The sequence below is a fragment of the Juglans regia genome, chromosome 4 (assembly GCF_001411555.2).
Source record: "Juglans regia cultivar Chandler chromosome 4, Walnut 2.0, whole genome shotgun sequence".
NCBI lineage: Eukaryota > Viridiplantae > Streptophyta > Magnoliopsida > Fagales > Juglandaceae > Juglans > Juglans regia.
The window spans coordinates 661662-681998 of record NC_049904.1 but is presented as its reverse complement, the minus strand read 5'-3'; the positions used below and the strand labels follow the sequence as shown (position 1 = coordinate 681998).

General features: G+C 37.6%; 1 protein-coding gene across 1 annotated transcript; it reads left to right on the top strand.

The window, feature by feature from the left end:
• Positions 1 to 8229: 8229 nt before the first annotated feature.
• Positions 8230 to 9771, top strand: LOC108989954 (transcription repressor OFP1). The gene has a single exon (XM_018963741.2). The coding sequence runs from the start codon at positions 8391 to 8393 to the stop codon at positions 9582 to 9584; it is 1194 nt and encodes a 397-aa protein (XP_018819286.1). The 5' UTR covers positions 8230 to 8390; the 3' UTR covers positions 9585 to 9771.
• Positions 9772 to 20337: the final 10566 nt, after the last annotated feature.

The following is a 20337-nucleotide window of genomic DNA, read 5'->3' as shown; positions in this document are numbered from 1 at the left end:
TTCTGAAGAAAAAAATTTAACTTTTGCATTTGGATTAGATCCTAGTGAAAAATGTGTATATGTTGGATTAAAACTGTGTATATTTTGAATTGTCTTGATCTTAACGTTGTGTTTTGTTTTTTTGATTCATGTTGTGCTCTGCTTTGGGTTCCATGGTGATTGGCTTTTCTTTTTTTTAACACTCTTAGCTTGGATATTTTTCCCTCCGGTAACCTTGGCGAAAGGAGTGTGATGGGAGGATGCCTCGACTACATAACTTTGGTGAGAGGTGTAGCGGGAGAGTTCCTTGACTGCGTAACCTTGGCGAAAAGAGTATAATGGGAGAATACCTCGACTGCGTAGCTCTAGTGAGAGGTATAGCGGGAGAGTTTCTTGACAACATAAGGTGAAAAGATTGTAGCGGAGAATGCCTCGTCTGCGTTATTCTAGCGATAGGTGTAGCGGGAGAGTGCCTCGAATGCATAACCTTGGCGAAAAGAGTTTGGCAAGAGAGTGTCTCGACCGCGTAACTCTGGCGATAGATGTAGCAGGAGAGTTCCTCAACTAGGTAACCTTGGGGAAAAGAGTGTGGTGGGAGAGTGTCTCGACCGCAAAACTCTAGCGAGAGGTGTAGCGGGAGAGTTCCTCGATTGTGTAACCTTGGTGAAAAGATTGTTAGCTTGGCAACTACTAAGGCAATAAGATAAAATAAAGCAATCAAAGAAAACAAGGTGCTATTCAATCAAATTAATATATTTATTGTACGTAAATTAATACACCATAAGTTAAACGTAGTATCTTCTTAAAAACTCAGCATTCCAAGGGTGGGGCAGTTCACGTCCCGCGATGTCTTTAAGGCGATAAGATCCAAGGCGATGACTGGCTACCATGATGTATGACCCTTCCCATTGTGGCCCTAACTTTCTTTCTTCTGCTGTAGTTACCCCGGTCTACTTTAGGACTAGGTTTCCCACCTAGAAAGACCTCGGCCTCACCCTTTTGTTAAAATATTGTTCTGTTTTCCTTTTGTTGGCTGCCATTCTTACCTCCACGTTTGTTCTTATCTCCTTCAATAAGTCGATATTTTCTTCTAGCTTTGTGTCATTTCTCTCGATGTCGAAGCTTTTCCTCCTGTGGCTAGGTAACCCCACCTCCACTGGTTTCACTACTTCACTTCCATAGGCCAAGGTGAAAGGTGTTTTGCAAGTTGATGTTTTCATTATTGTTATGTATGGCCACAAGATTCCAGGGAGTTCATTTTCCCTGGTCCCCTTCTTCTTGCCTATCTTTTCTTGAATATTCTTATAATGGTTTTGTTGGTTGCTTCAACCTACACGTTCATTTGATGGTGGCCTGGAGATGAATATTTGACCTTGATCCCGAGCTCAGCACACCACATGCTCAGAGTCAAACTATTTTCAGTTATCGGAGATAATGTTTTGTGGTATCCTGAATCTACATATTATCGCTTTCCACACTAACCTAGTGACGATTTGGGTAGTCACCGTTGCCATTGCCTTGGCTTCGGCCCACTTGGTAAAGTAATCTATGGTGACTATGATGAACTTATTGCCCCCTTACTCGGAGGCATAGTATTGACCAAGTCTATGCCCCATTGAGCAAACAACCAAAGAGAGGTTAACGACTTCAGCTCTTCAAGAGGACAGTTCGAGACCGGCGCGTGCAGTTGGCGTTGGGCACACTTTTTTTACAAGTTCTCATGCATCCTTTAGGGCATTTGGACAAGAGTATCCTGCTCTCAGGATTTTCGTGGCGAGGGATCTCCCTCCTGAGTGATTTCCACATACTCCTTCATGCACCTTTTTCATAACATAGTCAGCTTCTTCTTTCGAGATGTATCTTAGTAATGGCGCTGGGGATTCTCGCTTGTATAACGTTCCATCTATTATAGTGAATCGGGCTGCCCCTGACCTTCCTTGCTTCCTCACAGGAGGCAAGAAGGTTTTTAGTCGTCAAATATTTGATTATATCATCTGCTCATGTCGGGGTATGCCTTCCTACCTCCATGATCTAGGTTCCTATAGTTGGTGTGTCGATTGTCCAGACGCTTACTTTCCACGGCAAAGTTTTTTCCTACTTCGCCAAAGATGCTAGCACTAACCGATTAGCTTTCCAATTGTTAACTCGATCCGAAAATATTGGAGGCGACTACACCCTTCCTGCACCTGATGGAGGTACTTTATTAACTTTTCTCCCTTTGCTAGATACTCTCCCATGACTTGGCCGACCACCACTTGTGAGTTTGCCCCTACTGACACTGGTAGCGTGATGGAAATTTGTCATGACGGTGACAATATGAGGAAATTTGTCGTAATACTCAACTCAATTGGATTCTTACCACGAAGAAATTTTTCATGATGGTGACAATGTGGGGATCTGACACTGGTAGCGTGATGGAGCCCATGGGTTGCACCGCTTCTCTTGTGAAACCTTTCAACGTAGTTGATGCAGGGTGCAATTGGTCTACTTTAATTCCCATTCTGGTGAATGCGTCCCAAAATAGCACATCAGTAGAGTCTCGTTATCAATTAATATCCTTCGTGTGGTGTAGTTTGCCACAAGCATTGTCACCAGCAGCGTATCATCATGCAGATAAACTACTCCTCTACAATTGTCGTCGTCGAAGGAGATAGTGGGCGATACTTGTATCCGCGATTGTTTCACCGGTCTTTCCACACCGTATACCTCCTCGTACCTAGCCCATTGTGTGGAGTTTGGTTTTGTTTGTGGCGGCCTAGTTGATGACTTAATCTGATAAGTATCCTCTGTGATATCTTTTATGGATTTTCAAATTTTATTGGTAGTGATGCTTTAAAAGAGTTGTGTTTCGTAGGCTCCAAATTCACTTTTGTGTCACGTGAAAGGAGGACAAAGGTTGTGGGAGAGGCTGGACAGAACCCTTCTAAAATAGTTTGGAATTTTTGGTTTCCAAACATTTTCCTCATCCATCTTGAAGGGGCACACTAGCTCTAGATCATCCTCTTCTTTTTTTCCAAATTCTCAAAGCAGCAAACAAGGTTCCTCTAAATTCCAGAGAATGTGGTTTCTCATCCAGGTTCTTACAGATTTGTTAAAGAATTCTGGGAAGCTGATTGTTCTAACCTCTTTATCTGATCTAAGTCGTATGACTTCTAAATTGAAAAGCTGGAAGCAAACATTCAAGACATGGAATAAATACGCATTCAAGAATATTGATTCATCTCCTTTGGCTTCTCAGGTTCCTTTCACACATTATTTTGGGATATTATTGCAGTTGATGTTTGATGGATGAAGTTTTAGGTTTGTTAATAGATGCATGCAAACATTCCCTCATTACACCAGTGCCTCTTGGTTGGCTTCTCTTATGTGCAAATTAATTTCTCTTAATCAGTGAGCCTACTTTGAAGAAAGAAAAATCACTGAATATGGCTTGCAAGGAATAGAGCGAGCTGGGTTTGAGGGTACTCTTTGTGAAGGGTTCTGGTATCATGAGGCAGGTCTATTGGTGGCTGTGGGTTATAAATTTCAGATTAAGCCAAAAGCCGTTCTTTCTTCCCAAATGGAGATAACTCTTGAAACTTCTTTAATATCGGTCCTATTCAACTTGAGGAAACCTATTCATGTCAAGTGCCTGCATCCTCATGTTGTTGATGTTTGTAGAGGTAATCCTCGAGAGGAAGGTTGTGGTGGATCCTTGTGTTTGGTTTTTCTTTGTATCTTGGAATTGGCACGTACTAACACTTGAGTAGAACTTTCAGCTCTGAAGAATAACTTGTGCTTATGTTATAGTTTCAGTTTGGGTACTTTTGAGATGGAAGTAGAACTCGACTCTATGTTGGTGGTGAATTGGTTTTTGCAGCATTCTGAACGTCTTTGCAGGTAATTGATAATATTTGGTTTGATATCATTGCTTTGGGTGCTATTGGTTGTACTAGTTTCTTTTCCTACAGCTCAAAGTCTTCCTACTCTGTTGTGTCCAACTTGCCACATTCTCCAATCATGTCTTTTCAGTCCATAAGACGAACTATACCAAATGGATTTGGTGGATTTAGATGTTTGTTAGGAACTTCACCCCTTTCTATTCTTTAAACTGTTTTTAATTCATGCAACTCTGGTTAAAAGAAAAAAACAGAACCTGTAACTTGTAAGTCGGTCCCCACTGTAAAACTCAGCAAAGATTGAAGGTAGTAAGTGGCATTTGGCTGTAGTGTTGGTTTTGCAAGGGCAGAGTTGGGGGACCAGTTGACCAGTTGAGTAGGGGCCTTTTGCAGACTTTACAATCACAGAATGTCTCTCTCCAATTAGTTCGTGTGCATATGACTCATGAATATTGGGTCCGTGTTAGTTGTTAGATATATATATATATGTAGAGAGAGAGAGAGTTATCGTTCCTAGTCTTAAAAGACAACAGTCCCTTGTCATCCATAGCCCGATGACACATTATTACAGCGAGATTATTGAGATCAAGAAAAATAACACCATCGCCAAAGGCCTGATTGGCATAACCTCCAGCTTCTAAAAGGGAGTTCTGGAGATTGAAACCCGCTCCCCCACTCAAAAAAAGAAACAAAAAAGAAGAAGAAGAAAAATAACACCATCAAAGCCCTTGAAACAGAAGTTATTTCTTAAAAATGTGTTGGACTTGTATATGGCTGATTCACATTGACAGCGAACTTGCATTCCCAAAGTAGCTTTCGTTATCTGTCTTTTTTTACTTCATCTTTTGTATATTTTTATACCATTATTCTCTATCTCCAAACAAGAAAAAAGAATGCTTGGAATGAACTGATGCAATTGCGCGCATAAATAGCACATGATACTTCTATCTAGTTACGACTCTGGCAATATGTGGTGTCCCAAGAAGGTCCCATTGACATGGAAGAGTACTACTACTCTTGCAAGAAATGCAGAGAGGCCCCATAAATGAGTGTCCAGCAGCAATGCATGTAAGATGTGAGATCTCTAATTTTACTTATGTTTATAATTCCGTATTTTTTTAAGTGTGTTATTCTATTTATTTTACTTATGATAATTTTAATTTATTTTGGTGTGTTTTTATTCTGGGCTGTGTGTGTGTGTTTTCTCTTTGGGCCGTGGGTTTGTGAGTTTGGAGAACCCATTGGAACCCAGCCGTGTGATTGGAATGAACCCAGCCCGTTCGGATTTGGCCCAGCCCGTGCTAAAGCTTGTAACCCAGCCCTTTATTCCAAACGGCGCCGTTTTGGTGTGAATCCCTTAGGGTTTCAAAATTTTTCTCTTTGCACCGTGCAACTTCTTCTTCTTCCTTATTCTTTTCTTCTACCATTTTCCAGTTTCTACTTGTTCTACCTGCTGCCGCTACCCCTACCTTCTCTCCTCCACCTCATGGCAACTCCATGTCATTTGGTAGTGACTCCGAAGGGTTGCTGTCCAGCTGTCGCTCCACGTGGCCACCACTTTCCACCTCGAGCTTCCTTGCTTGCCTTCATGTCCTTTGGCAACGCCATCCCTCATTTGCTGTCAAGCCACCACTTAATCTCGTGACCCTCACTGCCACACATCTCCTCCACGGCTTACACTGCCGTTTTTCATCTTCTCTGCCTGTGCGACACGCAACCTCGCAAACCGCCGTGCTTGGCCTATAAATAGGTCATGGCTTTTGCAAATATATTCTTTGGAGTTCCTCTTCTTTCCTCTATTGTCTAAACTATTTTCATCTCTAGGTGTTTAGTGATTTGTTCTGTAAATTTGTGGGTGAATCCGAGAGGTTGTGAAGTGTTGCCGTGCTCTGTTTTTGTTCAAAGGTAGGGCTGCAAACGGTCTGGTTCGATCCGGTTCGTTCCAGTCCGGCGATGGACCGAAAATTTTCGGTCCATCATTTTTCTGGATCGGACCAGACCGAACACCCAAAGGGACCGGACCGGACCGATAGCTATCTGTTCGGTCTGGTCCAGTCGGTCCGGCCTTTTTTTTTTTTAATTTTTTAAATAATTAATAAAAAAATTTATTTAAAATACTAAATTAAATTAAGTGACTTATTAATGTGGATTATGTAACAAACTCAATAAAAAAATATTTTATATGGTCAATGATAATAAATTAGATGAAAATTATATTATTAATTTATATAATTTATATAATTAACTAATTGATATTATATATTTATTAATTCATAGAATATTAACAAGTGTTAATAGCATATTTAAAATTTTATATTGTTAATAGTGATAGGTTAGATGAAGATATATATAAAATATTGTTAATTTATAGAATATTAACAAGTATTAATAATATATTTAAAAATTTATATTGTTAATTGTACAATTATTATATATAAAATATATATAAATTTTTTTATTTATTTTTCATTCGGTCCGGTCCGGTCCGAAAAAACCATGGACCGTGGACTGGACCGAATGTTTTCGGTCCTCTAAAATATGGACCAGACGGGACCGGTCTAAGTCTCGGTCCGGACTGAAACAGTCAGTCCGTTCGGTCCGACCGGACCGTTTATCACCTCTATTCAAAGGTTGTGAACTTCAATCGATTTTGGTAGTTGTTGTCCCAAAATCTTTAAGTTTTTGCCGTGTGTCGCCACCTTGAGCAACACCCCTTTCGAGTGATCTTTCAGAAATTCTCATCTTCGTGTATGTAATTTTCCAACGCAAATTCATGAGTTTTAAGATAACGGTATTGGCTTTTATTGATAAACTGTTGGTTTATTGGAATTGGGCCTTGGGCCGTTGAAGTGTTGAAAATTATTGCAGTTGATGTTGGTGTTGGGCCTTGGGCCGGATTAGAGGACGAGATTATGCGTATAATTTGTTGTAAACTATGTATTTGTAATTGCTATAAATTTATAAATGAGTAATTTAATATGTCATCCAATTTATGTTGTAATGCACATTTATCATTTTTAATAAATTGTGCTATGATGTCATGTTATCTGTTTGGAATTGAGATTGAATATGTGGGAGTCTGTGTATCACGACCCTAAGTCGAGATGAGGCATTATCTCGGTGGAACTCCTCTGGTCACTTGGGAGCATAATAAACTGATGTGATGTCTCTTGAGTTGTCGTAGGACAAGGACATGAACGGACGAGATATTAACGCTCTTGTATTGATTCCGTGACCTTTTGGCTGGCGAGGTTAGAGGATGCTTGGCTATGTACGCACTGGGCGCGGAACTGGACATCGCTCGTTACGAAGTCTCATGCACATACGTTACACGTGGTGTGACGACGAGAGCCAAGGTGTGCGGACGGTCCATAGGGCAGACCGTGGTGCATGCATAATTAAATAATGGTTATGACTAGGTCAAATGAGATTTTTGGCGTGAGTGATTAAAAGTGTATTTTTGAAAAAAAGAATGTGGTTTGTTTTATGTATATTTGTCCGTATGGGGACGTGTGATTACATTAATGTGTTTTAAATATCTTGGATGTTGTTTTGGTTAATTATTTGCTGAGATGTCATAATCTCATTGTGGTATTTTACCCTACAGTTCCCTTATAGTGTCGTAGAGTCTGACGCAGAGCCCGAGTATGAACCCGAGAGATCAGCTTCGCCGGAAGTTTGAGTTGCTGATTTGTTGTTTAGCATTTTGGGATTTGTTTCCCTTAAGTTATTTGTTTTATTTAAATTTTTTGTCGGATGACTGTATAATTCTTTTTAAGATATTTTCTTGTTTTTGAACAATTCTGGTACTTAATAAAGAAAGATATTTTTATTTCTTCGCTGTGAATATTATTTTTGTACACTTATTGTATGTTGTACACACTCTGAGTACTGGTCATTGGGATGCATAATTCATGTGGTCATCATTCGAATATCACGAACTTAATAAAAATAACACGTGGAGGTCGAGAAGACCACATAAGACATTGTAAAGCAAACGGTTTGGAGCACGGAAGACTCTTGCATTAGCCGTAATAAATACGTATGAAAAGTATCTATATACGGCCAGTGGAAAGCAAACTTGAATAGAATAGTGAGGCCAGAAACAGAAATTTTCCAGTAGTTTAAAAGAAAAAAAAATTAATAATAAATTATATACTTTTTTTAAATAATTATAGGATATTTATGCAGTAAACTACTATGTATGGAGGGATGGAAAAGAAAGTTGAAACCATGGAAAAGAGACAGAGAGGAAAGGTATTTTGTGCCTGACCCTACGTGGCCCACTGCTTTTTCTTTTTCTTTTATATCAACTTTTTCGTCCTTTGTGGACCCCAACGTTACCTCAAATTCCAAAAGCCTTTGCTCCCAATTTATTTATCCATACACTCTCTCCGTCCCAAAGCAGAGATGGTGTTGGAGTCATCCTCTTCATGTCATTGCTCACACTTGAGAGAGAATCACAGGGGACCCTTAGTAGCTTAGAACTTCCATACACATCGTTGCGCACGCGCGTGTGCATGAGGTGTTTTCATGGGTAACTACAGGTTCAGGTTATCAGACATGATCCCCAATGCCTGGTTTTACAAGCTCAAGAATATGGGCAGAGTCAGAAACCACCACAACACACCCTCCTCCAAGAAGAAAAAACAGTCATCATCAGGTTCAGAAACGAAGCCATACAAACCAAAGCAACCCCACCTATATCATCCAAGAAAATCTTACTACTTCACTAGGGAGATTATCCCAAGTCATACCTACCATAATTCTCCCATAAACCCAGAAGTCTCAGACAACCATTTTCCTGACCCACCAAGAAAATCATCCAAACAAAGAGTCAAGAAAAGAACCTTGAGGTCTTCACCCAAGCTTGTCACCTCCTCTGTTTCTGCTCGTTGTAGCTGCCGTGCCACGCTTGACTCAGTCTCGACCAAATCTGGTTCCCCACCCGAGTACTCATCCTCTCCTTTTAGCTCACCGGAGCCAGATTTTCTTGAGCCCGAATTCAGGTCTGACCGTATTCTCGCTACTGAATCTTTTGATGGAATGGTTCCGTGGTCGAGCACTTGTGGCTGCAAAGCTATGTCCAATGCTGCTGACATTGTTATCGACGTGGATAATAAGCCTTTTTCTGGCAAGTTTGAGAAGCTAGATGGGTTTGATTCCTTATCAGAGCTTGATCAACTTCCTCCTATTATAACCAAGCCAGCTGAATTCAATGATCTGAAAAAGACGGCAACACAAGAGCCAACCAAGTATAGGAGGAGGAGCTCAGCCAGATTTGAGGAGAGAAATGCTCATGGGTCTCTATCGGTTAAGGTTGTGAAGGAAGAGAGAATTAGTATGGATGAGCAGAGGACCATAAGTTCTGCAAAAAGATTTTCCATCACCTCTCCAGGAGTCAGGCTCAGAATCCATTCCCCGAGAATTGCGAGTAGAAAGATTCAGACACAAAATCGTAGAAGCGTCTCATCGAGTGCTTCGAGTTCAAGCTCGCGGAGGAGCCTTTCGGATAGCTTTGCAGTCGTGAAGTCGTCGTTTGATCCTCAGAGGGATTTCAGGGAATCGATGGTGGAGATGATTGTGGAGAACAACATCAAGGCGTCAAAGGACCTCGAAGATCTTCTTGCCTGTTATCTTTCTTTAAATTCAGATGAATACCATGAACTCATTATCAAGGTGTTCAAGCAAATCTGGTTTGATCTGACCGACGTCCAACCCAAGTAATAATCTGTGTCTAAAACCGCTTCTGTTACATATGACATATGTTCTAATAAAACCCTTTTAGTTATTGCTGAAGTTCTGATTTTCTGTGGCTTAAACCCATGAATCTCACATCAAATTAAACAACGAATAGTCTTATATCGAATATTGGATTGAACATGGAAATAGGTTAACAGTTACTAATATGGTGAAAGTGGATCATTGCATATGGAGTTCCTTTGATTTATGCAAATATATGGAAGGAGTTTCGTCCGTATTCTGTTTTTTCAGAGTCTCAATAACTGAAGTTGGCCTTTATAGGGTATGTATTCTTTCGTTTGTTGTTTAGCTCTCCGTCTCCTTCCTAGGAAAAGAAGAAAAAACAAGAAGAAATTTTTTTGGTCCCTAAATTTCAGTACTTGCTTGCATCAAGGCTACTTGGGGAATACTCGTCAAGCTTTTATATAGCAAAACCAGGTCAAGGGACCCTCACGTACGATGCTTGGCAGTGCCTTCAATCAATATATGTTTTCTTGGCCAAAAGGCGATGCCCTTTCAGGACAAGAAGCAGTTTTCATTTCAGAAACCAAGATGTTTTTCCGAGTAGTATATGCAGTACTCTCCCTTCCCCACCACTAGATCACTCTGTGGCACACAGAGAGAGAGAGAGAGAGAGAGAGGAAAAGCTGTGAATTCAAAATCTTCAAAGGTGAAAAATAGTTTAAATTAAACATCGAAAAGGTAAATTTGAATCTCTGCAAACAGTGTGAAACCGCAAGAAGCTTTGCAGCGTAGAAAAAAAAGGGCTTTAAAAATTTCTAGCTTTGTCGTTTAAAGTTGAAATTTGACATTAAAGTTGCTTCGAAGATTTCAAAAGCAGCAGTAGTACTCCAAATTTCCAAACCTCAGAACACGGACTAAAAGCATTTTTAAGGACTGGAGTACTGAGTCGGAAGATGGATGATCATTGTACATGCCTGCCTACCCTTCAATACAAATTCTACCTTACCTTATACGTACCACATATCCAGCAACACGAGTAAAAAGTCTCAGGCAATCCTCAACAAGAAAACATCGAATCTAGTGTCGTCTCTTTGAGGAACAAGGAAAGGCTCAAGCTCGTCGCACCTACCATTAATTAATAGAGCAGTGTTATTTATAAGCTTCATACACTCATTTAAAAATATATTATTTTATATTTTTATTCTATTTTACTTACAAACATGTCTAAAATCATTTTCATTACGTGGATAAAAAAAATAAAATGATATATTTTTAAATGAGTGTGTAGGGTGTAAAGCTTATGTCTAAAATTTTTCTAATTAATATGAAAAGAGTTTCATTTTCTTTGATTCTTATATATATATATATCTTAGTTGTCTCTTTTTTATATGTCCCATGCACATGAGCTTGTTATAACATATATGAGAAATATTTTATGAATTTTTTTTATATAATCTCTTTATATCTGTAGCAGTTATCTATATATAATAATTACAGTTGTACTTGGCCAAAATTAAACGCCCCAATTGAAACTAATGAGGCCACTCGATCGCACTCAGTTTTGAGATCATGAGTTGTGTCCCGTGCCTTTGATAATAAAGTAAAAGTGATATTTTTACAAAGAGATTAAAACAAAACAAAAAAATCCAATTTTTCAAGATGGTTAATGACGTTAAGGAAACTCGTGACCTTACAGCTTGACATGAGTTTCATCTAATTAGTGCCCATGTAGTTCGAGAAAACAGATGTGATTTATTTGGTTGAGATGTCACAGTTGAGGCCCCACCAGAAGATCTAATGATAAAACCATGTTATATTTTTCACACTCTTAATGAGATTTAAGATGTACAAATCAAGTCCTTTCAAAGAAAGATGTACAAATCAAGGTGGCTTGTATCGCGGGAAAAGAGGCAAATCCCTACCGTAATCCCTATAATTAAGGTTGCAACAGTATTTAAAAGCTAGACTACGTACTGTATTAAAATATACTGATTAAAGGTGTAATAGGTGAAAAAGAAAAGAAAAAAGACTGTTATTTTAATAACACATCCCACCATGCATGCTACTTTAACTACAATGTCATAACCTCGCAAAAAGTTTACCATTATTAACTAACATAATTGATTGCATTAGAAACGTTAAGAGAATAAATGAATATTAGAATCAGTCACACGGTTTACGTGGTTTCATAATGTATGAGACTGTGTATATATATATATTAAGAAATGGACATTATTTTATTTATAAAATTGAAGTTACAGCTGTAACTGGTTAATACAGAGAAAAACTTAGATTACAAGTCAAACTACTCATCTGTTGGAAGCTTCATTGCACACTAATTTCTTTGCAACGGATATTATCTTAATTTCTAGAAACTCTACTGACAAAACTGATTTATCTAAGAATATCACTCTCTATATAAAAATAATAATTAAAAAAAATAGAGATAACCATCTGCTATCTCCAACGGAGGAAAAGTTATCCAACCCTCATCCTCCAAAGGAGAAGAATGGCAAACCCCCCCCCCCCCAAAAAAAAAAAAAAAAGAGCAAACTTACAAACACTTGAAAACACTACAAAAAGCAAAAATACACTGGCCAAGGATGCTATAGTGGCGCGTGAAGGACACACACCACTCTAGGAATATATTGGACAATCGATCTTGATGATACTGGAGTCGTTGGCCCTAGAAACGCTGTGCTTGGCGGCAGCAAAAGCCTTCACGCGGTGGTGCGTGGAAGCCACGCCTGCACAATGACCCGCTTGTATGCTACGCGCTGTTCCTTTTGGCGCTGCATTCGGTAGTCTAGAAGATCGGCGACTGAGAAAACCCATGGTGGGCCACTGAAAAACCTCAGGTCGGCGTTTCTCCTTTATTTGAATTGAAATAGCAAACAAAAACAAACACAGACTACTCTCTCCCCACCCACCCTAGCTGGTTTCGATTTGGGTGTTAGAGAGAAGTTGGAGGTTCTCTCTCTAAAATACTAGGGCCGGCGCACATGAGTTGCCACTCTTATACTACGGTTTTTTGTATGAGACTATATAAGAATACATTACAAGTAATCTTTATATTAATTAGTTAGCTAAGTTTAGAGCAAAAAAGGGTCAAATATTATTTGTCAGTCCAAGACTCCTCTCCATGATCACTCAACTCTCATTAAAAATTAATTAGAAATCGCAATGAATATTTATCAGATTAAGTCATCAACCGTGCCACCCCGCAAATAAAACTAGGCTCCGTAATAAAAATGCCCAACAGATTGGAGTACTCCACCTGAATGCTCTGGATGCCAGAATGCAACTTCTAAGGCTTAAAAGTGATAAATCGAAGAAAAAATATATTTATCATTCTAATTCTCATCATTCTCATCATCTCATAATGTGGCATTAAATGATAGGTTTACAAATGAAATATAATAAATAATTTCCAATCACCTAATGCCACATCATAAGATGATGGAAGGATGATGGAAGTTGGGATGATTGAATATTGATGATCACTTTAATTTGTATGTATCATATATATGTCATTCACTTTCCTAAAAAATCCTCATATTGTGATCGAATAATTATTTAAAGAGAAATGATATTTGCAGTCTTGGAATGTATAGTCATTACGTACTCTCTTTAAAAAAGAGTAGGTAAATTTGTAATCCACATGAAGAAAATATTTTTTTAATGTTGACCTTCACTTTTTTTAAAAGAAGTATGTGGGTACTGCAAGCTCCAGGATTGTATGTAGCATTATCCTCAACTCGTCCATATTTTAGCGACCATCCACTCGTCCTATTACATATAAAAAAAGTACTTTAGTCACAAAAGATTATACAAAAATAAACTTACAAATTAATGTGGCTTGAAGTTGTACGTTAGATTGTAAAGTTACTTTTATTAATTATGCTAGGTATAGTCGACTATTGCAGTTGCTTCACACTAATGTCTGACGTGGTCTGCTATGTCCTGTCTCGAAAGAAAGAAGAAAGGATACTCTCTCTCTCTCTCTATCTCCTTCCTTTGGCGCACGCCTCTTTCTATCTCCCTTTCTTTGATTTTAGAAATCCTTTTTGGGTCACAATATCCCGTTGGTTTCTAAGAAGGAATCATTGATGTTGTGTCCGAGCACCAAAGCGGCATAGATTTTGCACTGAGCGGGACTTTTTCAAGTATGGGTTTAAAGATTTTAGGCATTTGGTTGGAGAGAAAATGTGGAAAAGTCTAATGTTTGTTTTGAAATGAGGATTTCGATTCAAAATGCATTTGTATTCATTTTATAAAACAATTTTTAGTATGCAGTAATTTATTTTTCTATGGATACGTAGCAGAAACAATGAGATTTCGAGCATTTGGTTGGCGAGAAAACATGAGAAAGTATGATATTTTTTTTTGAAATGAGGACTTCTGATTCAAAATGCATTTGTATTCATTTTATGCAACGATTTTTAGTACAAACTGTTAAGATATAAAATAAATAATAACATTTATCTCTTCCCATTAGTTTAAACTTTTGAGATAAGTTGTGATTCGCATGGTATCAGAGCAGAGGTCCTGAGTTTGAACGATGACTTTACACTCTATTTCATTTAATTAAATATTTCACGTATTAGGCCACCCATTGATGGTAGGGGTGCTACCCGCACCATACAGTGCGGGGGCACCCCTCATCGCCCCCCGCCTGTCATGGGATGGGGGTGAAGTTTTCTCCCCCGGCACCCGCCCCTGTGGTGCGGGAGCAAGGTATCCCATCTGGGGGTGCGGGGGCAGATATCCTACTAATACTCATAAGTCATAACTCCTAAGTTATTACAATTTATAATAATAAAATTTATGATAAAACTATAATAATTAAACTATTACAATAATACAAATTAAGAGAACATAATTACAAATATAAAAGGGACATTGTGATTGTATCAACATTATAAAGAATTGAATATGTAAAATCTAAATACAATTGAATATAAATTATAAAAATGACAATCAGGAATTTTGAACTTTGACTTTGACATTTGGGGAGGGTGGCCAAGGGTGGAAATAGAATTTAGTGCTACATGCTGTGAGTCGTGAGATCATAAATCCGAAACATTAACAATTGAATATGAAGATAAATTAGAATTATAAACAAGAAACAAATTAAAAAATTACAAATTAAAATCTAACTCACCGAGATGAGATGGGGATCAAGATGCGACATTAAGAATATATAATTTGAATTTCGGCTTGGAATTAGGATTGAGACTTGAGGTGCGCATATGAATGTATGACAATACACTTATAACAACAATTAGATACCAAAAATTGTATAAATACGAAAAAAAAATTAAGGGACAATACAAATTGTAGTATGCGCAAACATATGGCAAATTGACAATGGTGGGTCAGAGTCCAATATGGTGAAGTCATACTGCAGCGGAGGTATATGTCATATCATGTATGGTTACAACAATTAAATTTAAAATTAATACCGATGAAATGAATATAAATAAAATAAATCAAAATAATAAAATGAAATCAATGATTACTAGATCTAGGCTGATCACCACCATCCTCTTCGCCAGCCTCATTAAATTCAAGAACATTTGGAATATGAATTTGAGTCTCTTTGATCCAATTCGGCATGCAAATCAATACATTCACAATGGTAGGAGACAAAGAACTTTGAAATGGATCTAATATGCGCCTTCCAGTACTAGAGGCCGACTCTGAGGCTACGATGCTAATATAGATGTCCAAAATACTGCAGGCTATCTCTCCAAGAACAGGATACTTCACGACATTGATCATCCACCAAGCTAATATATAAAACCCTTCTGTATATAGGAGAAGATCTCTTGCCAAATATCGGTCTACCTCCAACTTCGCCTCTGTAAATTGACGGACTAGTTGGGGGTTTTGTGAAAGGCTTTGGGCCTACACCAACCTACGTTTTTTCCCCGCCTCGACTTCTGGAGTAGGCATTGGGTATGTGTAGGTGTAGGTGTAGGTGCGCTACCACCCTTGATTACGATAAACTCATCAAATAATTTATCGATGGTGTCTCTAACCATGCCCCCAATAAGCTCAACCCATGCGGCCTCGTACACAAATCCCAAACTATATACCATGCCATCAATCTTGAGTTGGTTGTCAAGAACAATAGCCAAATATAACAAAATAATTTTGCATACTCAAATCCTCCCAATACTTGTCATATTTGACCCTCATCATCAATGTCATCTCCCGCATCCTAGTATGGTCACTCATACACATATCTCTCAATTCTTATTTCACCCTACATATTTATTGAGTAAACTCATTGAATATAGCGTACAAACAACCAGATATTTTTAATGTCACCTCGTAGAAAAGTCTTAAAAAATCTACAAAGATAGCAACCACCTTCAAATCATCATCAATATGCTTTTTTAATCCATCGTGCTCATTAAAATATCTGACATATTGGATGTTTTTATCATTCAATAATTCAAAAGCTGCCTTATATTCTTAGGCCGCCTTCAACATCAAGAAAGATGAGTTCTATTTTATAAGAACAATAGTATAAAGACCATTCTTGGATGTTATGCTCGCATTCCTTACAACAATTTTGAATTTCTCCAATCTAGTAGGAGAATATCTCACAAATCTTACAGCCATTCTGACTCGTGCAACCTAGTCATCAACATCTCTCAAGCCATCATACACAATTAAATTCAAAATATGTGCAGCAAATCTAACATGCAAACAATCACCACCCAAGATTGTCTTATTTGCTTTTCTAAGATAGGTCTTAAGATATTCTAATGCGATATCGTTAGACAAGGCATTATCAATAGTAACCGTCGAAACCCATGCCAACCCTCACTCCTTTATTACGACCTCCAAGGTTTTCCTAATCGTCTCACCCTTGTGATAAAAAATTAGACAAAACTTCATAATTTTCTTATGTAGTGTCCAATTACAACCAATGAAATGTACAGTCAAAGACATGTAATTAAAATTTTGGATGGATGTCCAAGTATCGATAATGGGGCTTACAACTTGACCCGCCAATTGGCCCCTCAACAAATCCTCTTCCTTTTGGTAATGTTTTTTTAATATCATTTGCCACAGTGCGGCGAGAATGAATATTAAACCTAGGTTCCAAGTAACTGGAATATTCTTGGAATCATCTCCCCTCCACAAATTGAAAAGGTAACTCGTTCATAATAACTATATAAGCTAACTTTCTTCTAAGCTAATCGAGATTATACTTAGTATATCCCTTCAACATAGAACCCCTACTATTCTCATCCGCTATTTTTTTAGTCCAATCTCTAGTCTAGATTGACTCTTCTCTTATAAAGATCTCAATATTAAACTCTTCTTACATTGTTCTTCTAAGTGCACATTTAATTGTAATGTATCATGTTTCCTATAGTGACATTTATAGCGTTTACCACAATGGTTACACTTTATTTGAGGGTTATTGGAGTCTCTAATTTGGTAAAGTGAGACCAAACTATAGAAACAAGTTTCTTGTTTTGTGTGGACTTGGGGGCAGGGAAAGGTTCCATGGGGTTAGGACTAGGGTCCGGGTTAGTGCTAGGTGTAGGGTTAAATGTTAGGGTAGGCCCCGATAGGGTAGGACATGTATCACTAAAATCTGAGAGAGTAGAGGAAGACATTCTCCAAAACAAGCAACAAATCTGAGATTAAAACAAAAACATGCCACTAACATTAACAATCAACACATAGGGATCAACAATCAAAACATGTCACTAACCTTTTCGTTATTATAATTTTTTTTTTTTTTTATAAAATAAGCATGATTGCACAATTAAAATAGACATGACATCATATAAATGCAAAGAACCTTCAAAATAATACACATAATTTCAAAGACTTTTTGCTTATTTTTCTTAATTTTCAGGTGCAAAGACTTTTTGCTTGCAATCTTGATATCAAGTTACTTTAAGATATTTCTTGTTGCCATGATGGTATGATTCTTTAACCACAAAATAGATTGAACGGCCAAAAAATAACCACAAAATATTATAGGAGTATATTTATCAAATGTAAGGAGATAGGAGAAAAGGCCAGCTTTAAAGAGACACATGTCAAGGTAGTGGAATATTATAGGAGTATATTTATCAAGTGTAGTCATGATCCTCTTTTATATATGTAATACACCCACTATTGGTTTATCAGATTGTTTATGCCAATTTCATTAATCTTCTCTAATCAATTTGAAATGGCCAGAGAGCTGTAACTAATAGAATAATCTATAGGAGGGAGCTATGCTTTGGTGAAAAATATTGTCCGGCTGCCCTGATACCAAGAAACAAACCAGCTAACAACTTAAAGGCAAATAAAATGGAGATCTTGAATTGATTGAATAATCTATACGAGGGAGCTGTGAATTTGTTGTTAGCTAGACTATACAAACAAAACAAATAAACCAGTTTTTCATGTCTCTCCATATGTAGAAATGCTCATCGACTTATCCTTTTTATCATAGGATGTCATTAATTAAGGAACTGGCTGGATAAAATTGCAAGGACTAGTTCCTCAAGATAATGGTTCATTGTCTGCATTCGAAATTTCGAGCCTCACCTTTTGAAGACCAAGGGAAATGCATTATAGTCGATATAAAGTTTAATCTAGTACTTTTGATGATTCGCATGATCATGACCATGACCAGTACTCCCGTACGTATGAATAGCAAATGATCTCACGTATGCATGTCTTTGTTCTCCGTAGCTAGGTTAGGTTTCATGACGTCTGTGGCCAACTTATGGACCAAATTTAAGATTTCCCAGATATATTAATTGTCTGCAACACGTGCGCGCACGTACCCCCTTCCCTTTACCGCCCGGGGCCCCTTCTGACATCATGAATTAATTTTTGATGGAAATTTCTTGTGAGTTTTCTTTTGGCAATTAACGTATTTATCCATCCTTGCTGGCCGTAACGCGTTCTCTATTTATCATCAGTACTTCATAGCAGTCATGAGAGACTGATGGCATCATGATAATGCCAATAATACTGTAAAGCTGAGGAGGAGTGGGCGTGTAACTAGCTACAACACGGACTAGCCAATTATGTAGCAGCTAGCTAGGTAGCTAGGGATCGGACTGATTACTCGGAGAATATTATTTTTATTAAAAAAAATTTATAAATCATATTATCATCTCATTTTTTATTTTATTAAATATAATGTGATATATTTATTATTATTAAATAATTATTTATTATATACTTATTATTATTATTATTATTATTATTATTATTATTAAAACTAAAACAGCTAGCTAGCAGCCTCGTAGAAATTTCGTTTTGGGAGGTAGATGTCAATGGCGACAGGAAGCGAAAAAAGAATGCCAGAATCTCCGGCTTTTATATTTGCCGTAATGTCCTTTAGCTTGACTCTTCTGAGTTTTTGTCCCCTGCCTTTTGTCTCTGTTTCATCTCCTTGAGCCTCGCCGACACTACCAGCACACTACGCCAAAATCAAACCGAAACCGCGCGTCCTTTGCTTCGTCGCCACGATATATTCACTTTACCACTACATCTTCGATCCTGATCACCGAACGTATGTGCGTACGTTCTACATGCATGCATGCAGTCATGTATATATATATATATTATATCTCTCGATCGCTTTCTTTCAGGGAAAAAATGAAAAGAAAAAGAAATGGACTGATTATATTATAAAGAATCGGTACCTAGGCTACAGCCACAATAATGTTGTTATTTGTTTATTTGATGTTTATTGTTATGTATATATATATATATACATATATTAAAGTGGTATTGCTAATTGCTTTGGTTCATGAACAGATCGAGAAGTTGCATATGTATAAGGAAAAAGCTCTAAATCGATCCGTTGTAAATTTAATTTTGACACCAACCAATAGAAATCCACCACATAGGATGTATACAACCTAAAATTTACATCCAATATGTACATAATTTCATTTTATTTTTACATCTTTTTTCTCATTCTCTCCACCCTACGTATGCAACCCCCCACTCTCTCTCTCTATCATATTTTCCACTAAAGTAACTATTTCGACTATCAGAAAGAGACATGTTTATCGTTGGTTTCTTGAAAACCTTAGCTCTCCGTTCATCCAGGTTAGCTTAGATCTATCTGCTATGTAATATGTCCATGTGGTTGTCGTGCCAACAAGTATGGTAATATTGTTTGGATTTCAATAGAAGTCTAGCACACTATAAGTTCGATGAAATTTTCAATTTAAAATTTCCTACTGTCTGAAGGATCTGAATCAACTACAAATCAATGTGAAAACTTTCATTGGGAATATTTAAAACTTAAAAAAAAAAAAAAAAAAATTTACTTGGGAATGGCGTAAATGGGTTCTTTTGATCCTTTTTTCCCCTCTAAATTTGAATTAGTTTTTCAGTTTTGAAAAATGGTCTCTTTTTTAGATGAAGATGGAAATGATTTTAGCCATTACTTGAGATGAAGATAGAAAGGATTGCAATAGAAAATGCAGAGATCAACCGAAAGAAGGAGACAGAGATGGAGACAACAATAAAAAGAAAATACAAAAAAAGATGGATAGAAATAATGAAGAAATGATAACTCACACATGCTGGACAAAGCAAGTGCCAAACAATATGAGTGTTATCTATGAAAGCACAGGAAGTATAAGAGTTGTGCGTGGTTGTGGGTTCAGGTGGGGGGCTCTTTGATAAGAACAAATTTTATGAGTTCCTCAATAGAAATCTGAGCAGGACGATGGGTGGGAAGGAGAGAGAGAGATGAAGAGCAATGGAGAAAATAAAATAT